We start from the raw sequence: 10326 nt of genomic DNA, 5'->3' as shown, positions 1-10326 counted from the left end.
GCCTCTGATTGGCTGGTGAATGAAGTGACCTATAAAGACAGGTTTAAGGAGACAGAACAACATGGTGCCAGTCCGATCAGGTTGTATCAAGCAAGTGTTTGACTTTAGCTTGTGTTGGTCAGCAGGTGTAGTTTGCTAGCAGCCAGGCTAGCTTTAGACACTGCCAACACATCAGCAACTATGGCTTTTGGGTTCAACCTTGGGTGAGACTCTCTGATTATCATTTCCAAGCACTTTGTTGACCTGTTGCTTGATTTATTTACATGTGGGTTTTGTCTTTCAGGTTCGCCCTGCTCTTGTCTATGTGGTCAACTGCAAAATGTGACCAGATTCCCAGTGGTAAGAGTTAAAGGCTGCAGACACACTTATCTCCAACCATTGGCATACATTAAGTTCTCATTGTTTGTTCATACAGGAGTTTATCGTACAGAGTGTCATGATCGCTACTTCATGATAGCTGTTGATCTCTCCTTTGCTGGAGTAGAACCTCACTTTGAGGCTGTTGGTGAGTCCTGTACACCCAGGAAGTCCAGTGTGAAGACCCAATAGTGAATCTTGAATGAAGTTCATGATCTGCTTCTCTTCCAGATAGAACAGGCGCATACCTCATCACTGAGCAGTATGCAGCTGAGTGTGGCTACACTGTCAGTGTTCTCCCTTTTCAGGGTTACGTGGAGCTCCGAGCCTCGTATTTCAGCTGTCAGACTGAAAACAAAGTACACACACACACACACACACACACACACACACACACACACACACACGGGTCTTCTGCAGCCAAATAGGAATGGATTTAGAAAACCCACCAACATTTTCTACTGTGTCTTTAGGGTGATGACGTTTTCACATTCAACTTCAACCTGATCACAAACCATTATGGTCAGTCAATCACCTATGCTTTGAATGAGACCTGTTCTCTATTGCTCCCCTGGTCTCCCAGAGAGGTTACGTGTGAGACCAACTACATGGAAGTAAGTTTGTTTAAACTTTGTAGTAACTTTTGTAGTAATGCATTCTGGGATCAGTTTAAAATGCTTGCTAATTGTGGTTTCTGCTCAGGTATCTGTGAGGAATACAGTTACCTGTCCAGCTCAGACAACAGATGACTGGAATACTGCTCTACAGCCTGTATGTTTGAATCTGTCAATTGACTGTTAGTATGAGTAGAATCCAGGCCACAGCTGTTTTAAAATGATTCATCTTCCCAGGATTATGCTTCAGCAACCTCAGACTGGCAGGTGACGTTTCAGAGAGAGGAGGAGCAGATGATTCCTGTGAACCTCTCTGAAGCTCGCACACATGGCTATGTGTTTGACCTGACAGAGGGACGGCTTGTGTTTCGTACACCGTATGGACAACCTGACTCATTGAGCACTGAGGTAAACCACAGCAGTTTTATCATCTAGTTCATAGTGTTTAATTCCTCAACCCTAATTGTACCATCAACCGGTAACTACAGTGTTTTAACTTGTGTCTCTCTCCAGGTGAACGGTGTTACAGTAGAGGTCGTCCATGCAACTCTGTTCTCCAGACAAAGCTGGGTTGTCCTCATGGTCGACCTTGTGGCTGCTTGCTCCATGTGTCAGTATCACTATATTTTATGCAGTGGCTTCTTTCCCTTGACGAACAAGTAAAGGTTTTATATTGGTGTCTTCTCCACAGCCAATGGATCGTATGATGAGGGTGGATACATGTTGTGGGAGACTCCTGAGGTGTTGCAACCGCTGGTGTCTGGTCTGACCAACACACAGGTCAACATCGGTGTCAGTGGTGAACTTGTGGTGCAGCCTGTTGCAGAGGAGAGAGGTTACAATGTGGAGAAGCACAATGGCTCAGTGGAGATCAGCATCCCCTATAATGCTGAAGGAGGATACAGGAAGGTGAGGTATAGAGGAGCATATCAGTTGTGGTGTTTATTCTGACATGGTGTGTTAAACAAAATATTTTTCAGAGCTTTTTGTCTGATGAACTCTATGAGTACTACATCTTCCATCTCTATCTGGAGCTAATCTCAGTGGATGAGGATCATGTTGACTCCAGAATTCGCTATCACAGGACACTTGCAACTCCTCTGCTGCCATGTCCTGTTTTTACAGAGAACCGTAAGTTTATCTTTGACTTAACCTTTATTAAAACGAGCTCCATCTAAACGTCTCTTTTATTTCAGGAACAGTCCTCGAGGAACGAGTGTTCACAATCTACCTGGGAGATGTTCCTGAGGATGTTGAGGTCTCTGCTGTTCAGCTGAACGAACACAAATTTATAACCAGAAATGAGAGAAGCCAGAGCCTCACAAAGGTTGTTCATCCCAACAACACCCAGGGCTACACTCTGAAGGTGCCTTTTGATGACTCTGTTGTCATACAGAAGGTAAACTGTCTCTAAACCTCAGGCTGGTTTTATAAATGGTGCTGTCGTCCATCTAAATCTGTAAGAATCTGTATTTTTCTGTCTGCAGTTCTCTAAAGAAGATTCAGCTATGAAGCACATACTGAAGGTCAACTTCACACTGACAGTTCTGCCTGAGAATGATTCTTATTTCTACCTGACCTCAGTTATGGCACTATCGGATGTCTGTAAGTCACAAACCTTGTATTTTCACTCTGTCAAACCAAAAAGAATTGAGTTATTCATTCTACTTTATCCATCAGCTCCTCCGGAGTTTGAGGCTTTCTGTTCTGAGTCTGGCATCAGCTTCAAACTAGACCACCGGCCTTCTGACTACCTGTGGTACATCAGCATCGCTTCTGACCTGCTGACGCCAGAACTGGCAACCGAGAACGGCTACATCATAACTAACAATAGCCAGAGTCTGCTGATCGAGGTGCCGCTCTTCACTCAAGGATTTGTGTACGAGGTACGATGAGGAAAACTACTACAGACTCATACTGCAGGGAGCCAGTTGTTTTGAACATGTCAAGCTATAACCAAGCTATGTTTTGCAGGACATTGATCTGAAAGGATTCCTTGGTACTTTTGAAATCCTCATTCGAGATCATGAAACATCAGAGGTCCAGAGTTCAACCGTGAAGACGTGTCCATTCACTACTGCTGAGTTCATTTGTAAGAGCGTCCTGTCTTTTACTATGAGAACAAGTGGGCTTTGACACATGAACTAAAAGTTGTCTCTCTGCAGTGTGTTCCACTGATGGCAGGATGACTGTGATGGCCGACCTGTCTCTGGCCAGCTCAAGTGGAGGAATCCCTGCTAGAAGCAACCTCCTGAACACATACTGTGGACCCAAAGAAGCAGACGACACCAGGGCCCTCTTCTCTTTCCCCCTCAACAGCTGTGGATCCATAATAAAGGTAGAACTGATTACAAATGTGGCTGTAACTGTAATTTACCTTCACATGAATATGCTTATCGTTTACTTTAAATTCTTGTCTGTCCAGCTCGGAAAGGAATATGTGACGTACCAAAACGAGATTTCTTTCAGCAAGAAGTTCAGTCTTCAGAAAAATCCATCAGATACCAGCAATCAGTTAAACGGGTATAAATCATCAACTTTCATTTATTCATCCCTCACTGAATTACTCATGACTGCAACACTGAATTTGTCCTTTAGGATTAAAGTGCAATGTACGTATCCTCTGGCTGGGCTCCATCGTCTGTTCTCGGTGTACAAGTTTGATTCTGACACTCCCGGCATCGGCAACATTGTTCGTTCTACTGAAGGTACAGTAGGTGGTTAACTCGTCAAATTGCTTAAATGTCGTCTTTCTCCAGCTTGCTCCCTGACTTATTTGGTCATATTGTATTCTAGTTGTACAGCGACCCACCATGGAGTTCAACACAGTGCTGCAAACTCCACTGCCCCCCACCAGACGCACAAATCCCATGTTTGTGAAGCCTGTTCAACACATTAAAGTGTCCACGTATCTAAAGAATCTTTCGAAAGGTCAGTTATTTAAAATGTAGTTTAAGTGTGAATTCTAAGACGTTCATTAACCTTGAATTCTCTTCACAGGAGCCAGAAATCCATTGCAAGCTAAAATGACACCATCTGTTTGATTGTGATTTAATGAATTAATAAAGTTTGTTTAAAAATACTCTTATGTCTTCTTGCTCTATGTAACTTTGAGTGGGTACAGTCTCCTGGGAGAAGTATGGAACTGACATCACAGCTTGTATTGTGAGCCACTTAAAGAGTAATGCTGAACAGATGAATTAAAATGTGTTTGTCTATAAAACAGCTTTTAAAAATAAGAATTCTAACAGTTGTGCTAAGCAGTAGCCCTTCTGGTTCTGGAAGCTTTGGTCAGGGGTAATATCCACTTCAGTTTATGGTTCAGCTAGTTGCTATTGAAACTTTGCAGTCCATAGAATACTTAACTAAAAGCCACAATGAATACTATTCCACCAATGACTAAGCTGCAGCTTTATGGTAACTAAATTGGTTTTACAAGTCATTTCTAAGATCTGCAATGATAGTTTTCAAGTAACTAATTCAGAAAAGAGAGATTTGGATTTTAGGATCCTCTGAATCATTTACCTTGATGTAGTTTTAAAAGGTACAAAATGGTCCCAATTATCTGAGCCAAGTGTAAACACTGCAATTGATGAGTCCTGTGGCAATGAGGTGGAGTTTGTTTTTTAACTCCTGATTATAAATTACTCAAACTATAACTCATTTAAAAGTTTTGTTCTGGTCTGCCAAGACTCTTAACCACCCAAGAAATCACAACAGCCAATCACATGCTGTATTTTTCTGTGCTCCTGGGGCTTATTCTGAATTTTCTTGACTGAATTAAAGTTCAGTTAAAGTAACTGCATTTTTACAAACTGTTTTCATCAAGCCTAGTTCTAAAAAGTTATTCAGTGACTTTAATATTCATGTTACTTTCTTTTCTCCCCATGGACATGTAAAGCATTAGGTCTCTTGAAGGGTGCTATATAAATTCAAGCTATTAATGTTGTTTATTTCAACATTACTCATTTGCTTTCAGTCTGTACACAAACCCACTCGTATTCACACACTTCACCTTGTACTATTACATGGTGTCAAAAAAAACTTATCAGACTGAATGCATTAATGAAAAACTCATTTTCCTGATGTCTACCAGAATGCCGTAACTTAATTTAACTCAGTGTCATCCCTCAATAAAACAGGAATTTTAAAACCCTAGCTCCAGAGATTGACCTTGTAGGTAGCTCTATAAACTCAATTAACATTAGACTCCATAGTGTAATAAAAAGAAGAATGTCAAACAGATTAGTTCCCTGGTACAATTCCAACACACAAATTAAAACAAGTGTTAAGAATACTAGAAAAGTGGCACTCAACTGTTAAACCACGAATCCTGAAAAGATACTGTTGAGGTATGCGAGCAAGAGCTGCCTATTGCTTCACATTGAAAATAAAAACCATCCCAGGTTTCTCTTCAGCACTGTAGCCAGGCTAATGAGAGAATCACAGCACCACTGAATTTCATGACATTGATACATGACAAACCATTGGTTAATTGTAACTTAGTTGGTTGCAAGTTACAGCACTATGAGATTTTCTGACCAATCACTTCTATAGTCCCGAATACAGGCATCAGATTGCCTCTAGTCCCATGGTCGAACAAAACAGCACACAAGGATTTCAAATTACTGCACCATGCAGTTCAAGCTCAAATGGTCTAATTGTGCCTGAATGCAGTCTAGTACTCATGACAGATACAACAGCAATATTACTACAACTATATTTCCCCTCACTCAAGTTGCTAACACCACTTGGAACTTAGCAATAAGATCCATGTGCCTTTTTAAAAAAAAAAAAAAAATTTCACATAAGAGCCATTTATCATCCACTTATCTGCCAGGAAGAAATCTTGCATGCAATCACCAAAATTGACATTACCTCAAGAATCACAAATCTTTAAGAAGTCACATTTAAATTCAGTATTGGCATCTTACATTTTTCTGAATAAAATCAGTTCAAGCTTTACTTTCTCACTTTGAATCAGCTACTCAAGGGTTTGATTACAGGTTCAAGTAAGAAACATAGAAGGCGTGAGTTTTTTTTTTTTATAAACCATTTTATTAACAATTGCATTTAAAAGGATTGTCAATCTAAAACAAACCCAGATTCACTTTGACTTATGAAGATCCTTCAGCTCCTGTAAAGAGAAGATAGATTGTAGAACACACTTCTTACTGTAAGTGTATTATCAGTTTTAAAAATACTGACTTTTTTTGAGATTCTGTAAGTAAGTTGGCATTTTGATGTGCTGAGCAGAAGGGTGGTGACCAGGCTTCACCAACACAGGTCTGGTACGTCTGGTTGCAGGCACTGGCGTTCGAAACACTGTGTTGAACTCCATTGTGGGTTTTTGTAAAACTAGAGTGAAATATAAACAAATAAAGTCAGTAATCAAGAGGTTTAGGAGATAATAAAATCTGACCAGTGTGCTACGTACCTTCATTTGAGAGTGTAGAATGAACAATGTTGCCGACACCAACTGCGTCAGAATCAAACTTGTACACCGAAAAGAGACGATGGAGTCCAGACAGAGGATACGTACACTGCACCTTTACCCTATAAGACAGTCAGTGTTGCAGTTATAGTAGTTTAGAGGGGTAAATAACTGAAAGTATAGGAGGTTAGAGATTTATACCGGTCAATCTCAACGCTGGAATCTGATGGATTTTTCTGAAGATTGAACTTCCTGCTGAAGGAAATCTCGTTTTCGTATGTCACATATTCCTTACCAAGCTGGAAAGACAAGAATTTTGAGTACAGTAATGTTAAAGTCAAGTTGATTGAATGCTACTGTTATGTTAGACTGTAATGATCAACTATACCTTTATTATGGATCCACAGCTGTTGAGGGGGAAAGAGAAGAGGGCCCTGGTGTCATCTGCTTCTTTGGGTCCACAGTATGTGTTCAGGAGGTTGCTTCTAGCAGGGATTCCTCCACTTGAGCTGGCCAGAGACAAGTCAGCCATCACAGTCATCCTGCCATCAGTGGAACACACTGCAGAGAGACGACTTTTAGTTCATGTGTCAAAGCCCACTTGTTCTCATAGTAAAAGACAGGACGCTCTTACAAATGAACTCAGCAGTTGTGAATGGACACGTCTTCATGGTTGAACTCTGGACCTCTGATGTTTCATGATCTCGAATGAGGATTTCAAAAGTACCAAGGAATCCTTTCAGAGCAATGTCCTGCAAAACACAGCTTGGTTATAGCTTGACATGTTCAAAACAACTGGCTCCCTGCAGTATGAGTCTGTAGTAGTTTTCCTCATCATACCTCGTACACAAATCCTAGAGTGAAGAGTGGCACCTCGATCAGCAGACTCTGGCTATTGTTAGTCATGATGTAGCCGTTCTTGGTTGCCAGTTCTGGCGTCAGCACGTCAGAAGCGATGCTGATGTACCACAGATAGTCAGAAGGCCGGTGGTCTAGTTTGAAGCTGATGCCAGACTCAGAACAGACAGCCTCAAACTCTGGAGGAGCTGATGGATAAAGTAGAATGAATAACTCAATTCTTTTTGGTTTGACAGAGTAAAAATACAAGGTTTGTGACTTACAGACATCCGATAGTGCCATAACTGAGGTCAGGTAGAAATAAGAATCATTCTCAGGCAGAACTGTCAGTGTGAAGTTGACCTTCAGTATGTGCTTCATAGCTGAATCTTCTTTAGAGAACTGCAGACAGAACAATACAGATTCTTACAGATTTAGATGGACGACAGCACCATTTATAAAACCAGCCTGAGGTTTAGAGACAGTTTACCTTCTGTATGACAACAGAGTCATCAAAAGGCACCTTCAGAGTGTAGCCATGGGTGTTGTTGGGATGAACAACCTTTGTGAGGCTCTGGCTTCTCTCATTTCTGGTTATAAATTTGTGTTCATTCAGCTGAACAGCAGAGACCACAACATCCTCAGGAACATCTCCCAGGTAGATTGTGAATACTCGTTCCTCGAGGACTGTTCCTGAAATAAAAGAGACGTTTAGATGGAGCTCGTTTTAATAAATGTTAAGTCAAAGATAAACTTACGGTTCTCTGTAAAAACAGGACATGGCAGCAGAGGAGTTGCAATTGTCCTGTGATAGCGAATTCTGGAGTCAACATGATCCTCATCCACTGAGATTAGCTCCAGATAGAGATGGAAGATGTAGTACTCATAGAGTTCATCAGACAAAAAGCTCTGAAAAATATTTTGTTTAACACACCATCATGTCAGAATAAACACAACTGATATGCTCCTCTATACCTCACCTTCCTGTATCCTCCTTCAGCATTATAGGGGATGCTGATCTCCACTGAGCCATTGTGCTTCTCCACATTGTAGCCTCTCTCCTCTGCAACAGGCTGCGCCACAAGTTCACCACTGACACCGATGTTGACCTGTGTGTTGGTCAGACCAGACACCAGCGGTTGCAACACCACAGGAGTCTCCCACAACATGTATCCACCCTCATCATACGATCCATTGGCTGTGGAGAAGACACCAATATAAAACCTTTACTTGTTCGTCAAGGGAAAGAAGCCACTGCATAAAATATAGTGATACTGACACATGGAGCAAGCAGCCACAAGGTCAACCATGAGGACAACCCAGCTTTGTCTGGAGAACAGAGTTGCATGGATGACCTCTACTGGAACACCATTCACCTGGGGAGAGATGCAAGTCAATTGCTTTGGAGTAAATGCTTCACAAGACAGGCACTGTACAGTGAATACAATTAGTGTTGAGGAATTATCAAATCCTATGAACTAGATAAACGGCTGTGGTTTACCTCAGAGCTAAATGAGTCAGGTTGTCCATATGGTGCACGAAACACAAGCCGTCCCTCTGTCAGGTCAAACACATAGCCCTGCTTGTGAGCTTCAGACAGTTCCATGGGATTCAGCTGCTCCTCCGCTTTCTGAAACATCACCTGCCAGTCTGACGTGGCTGAAGCATATGCCTGGGAAGATTGTTTAAAACACTGGTGGTTTACAAAAACAAAAAAACACTAACAGCCATTTAAAACTTTGCTTTCAAATCTCCGAGAGAGCAAAAGGGTTTACATACAGTTTGGACAGCAGCATTCCAGTCGTCTCTCTTTGTCCCAGTTGGACACGCCACATCACTCCTTACAGACACCTATGGAGGATCATGGTAAGCAAGCAGCCAAGATAGTTCTAAATTATAAATATTAAAATGTAACTAAGCACACCTCCATGTAACTGGCCTCACAGGTAACTTCTCTCGGAGACCAGGGCAGAGCGGGAGAACAGGTCTTACTTAAAACATAGGTGACCTCCTCTCCTTCATGGTTTGCAATCAGGTTGAAGCTGAATGTGAAAACTTCATCATCCTTGAAAAAATAATGCAGAAACAGGAAATTTCAAGGAGAGTCAGCCACATGTCCTGCATTTAGAGTAATTGCCTTTGTTTGGATAAATCATAGCCTACTTTGTTGTCAACCTGACAGCTGAAGTAAGAGGCCCGGAGCTCCACATTGCCGTTAAGGAGAACACTGACAGTATATCCACACACAGCTGCATTCTGCTTTGTGATGGGGTAAATGCCTGTTTCATCTGCAAGAGAAACATTAGTTTGAGGCTCAAACTCTTATTGCACTCCTCTGTGAAAGGTTACAGATGTCCCATTTCAACTTCAATCTAAAAATGGACATAGAGATTCATTGGGTGGGGGTTCATTGCTTCCTCCACCCGTGGGACATAGTAAAGATTGCTGTAGGGGTTAAAGGTGCAGGACTCACCAACAGCCTCAAAGCGGGCTTCATTCCCAGCAAATGAGAGATCAGTAGCTATCATGAAGTAGCGATCACGACACTCCATATGAACTCCTGTATGAACAAACAATGAGAGCTTAATGTATGCCAATGGTTTGAGATAAATGTGTCTGCAGCCTTTAACTCTTACCACTGGGAATCTGGTCACATTTTGCAGTTGACCACATAGACAAGAGCAGGGCGAACCTGAAAGACAAAACCCACGTGTAAATAAATCAAGCAACAGGTCAACAAAGTGCTTGTAAATGATAATCAAAGAGTCTCACCCAAGGCTGAAGCAAAAAGCCATAGTTGCTGATGTGTTGGCAGTGTCTAAAGCTAGCCTGGCTGCTAGCAAACTACACCTGCTGACCAACACAAGCTAATGTCAAACACTTGCTTGATACAACCTGATCGGACTGGCACCATGTTGTTCTGTCTCCTTAAACCTGCCTTTATAGGTCACTTCATTCACCAGCTAATCAGAGGCCTCCAGGTGACACATGTGCAGCTCATTGGCAATCACAGTGACGTCCAATCACCAGCAGCTGATCAGGTTGGAGTTGACTTCACGTCCAACCTCATGAGGTCAAGTTAAT

At 41.8% G+C, this 10326-nt stretch overlaps 2 protein-coding genes across 2 annotated transcripts; one reads left to right on the top strand and one right to left on the bottom strand.

Annotated features, from left to right (window-relative positions):
* The first annotated feature begins 45 nt into the window (after positions 1–45).
* Positions 46–4053, top strand: LOC109634920 (uncharacterized). The gene is made up of 19 exons (XM_020095774.2): positions 46–203; positions 284–339; positions 416–505; positions 589–716; positions 831–971; positions 1060–1128; positions 1209–1379; positions 1485–1581; positions 1663–1880; positions 1952–2102; positions 2168–2370; positions 2459–2576; positions 2652–2857; positions 2946–3063; positions 3137–3309; positions 3397–3494; positions 3570–3679; positions 3768–3902; positions 3972–4053. Exons 1-19 carry the CDS (start codon positions 181–183, stop codon positions 4013–4015), a joined length of 2349 nt encoding a protein of 782 aa, XP_019951333.2. The 5' UTR covers positions 46–180; the 3' UTR covers positions 4016–4053.
* A 1953-nt stretch (positions 4054–6006) lies between these two features.
* On the bottom strand, positions 6007–10174 carry LOC109634919 (uncharacterized). Its single transcript, XM_020095773.2, has 19 exons — positions 10015–10174; positions 9879–9934; positions 9716–9802; positions 9406–9530; positions 9167–9307; positions 9022–9093; positions 8744–8914; positions 8522–8618; positions 8223–8440; positions 8001–8151; positions 7733–7935; positions 7527–7644; positions 7246–7451; positions 7040–7157; positions 6794–6966; positions 6607–6704; positions 6409–6527; positions 6180–6329; positions 6007–6108 (listed from the first exon to the last, which is right to left on the bottom strand). Exons 1-19 carry the CDS (start codon positions 10035–10037, stop codon positions 6089–6091), a joined length of 2346 nt encoding a protein of 781 aa, XP_019951332.2. The 5' UTR covers positions 10038–10174; the 3' UTR covers positions 6007–6088.
* Positions 10175–10326: the final 152 nt, after the last annotated feature.

The sequence above is a fragment of the Paralichthys olivaceus genome, chromosome 22, assembly GCF_024713975.1.
Source record: "Paralichthys olivaceus isolate ysfri-2021 chromosome 22, ASM2471397v2, whole genome shotgun sequence".
NCBI lineage: Eukaryota > Metazoa > Chordata > Actinopteri > Pleuronectiformes > Paralichthyidae > Paralichthys > Paralichthys olivaceus.
Note: the sequence above shows the minus strand (reverse complement) of the source record. Positions and strands in the feature narration are given on the sequence as shown.

Bases quoted from the DNA above. Each gene is read 5' to 3' on its own strand.
- LOC109634920 (XM_020095774.2), top strand. From the start codon at position 181: ATGGCTTTTGGGTTCAACCTTGG. The intron at 1,582-1,662 runs GTCAGTATCACT...TCTTCTCCACAG, and splicing joins TGTGGCTGCTTGCTCCATGT to CCAATGGATCGTATGATGAG. The intron at 2,577-2,651 runs GTAAGTCACAAA...TTTATCCATCAG, and splicing joins TATGGCACTATCGGATGTCT to CTCCTCCGGAGTTTGAGGCT.
- LOC109634919 (XM_020095773.2), bottom strand. From the start codon at position 10,037: ATGGCTTTTTGCTTCAGCCTTGG. The intron at 7,158-7,245 runs GTATGATGAGGA...TGTGTTTTGCAG, and splicing joins CTCTAGGATTTGTGTACGAG to GACATTGCTCTGAAAGGATT. The intron at 6,109-6,179 runs GTCAGTATTTTT...TTCTCTTTACAG, and splicing joins CTTACAGAATCTCAAAAAAA to GAGCTGAAGGATCTTCATAA.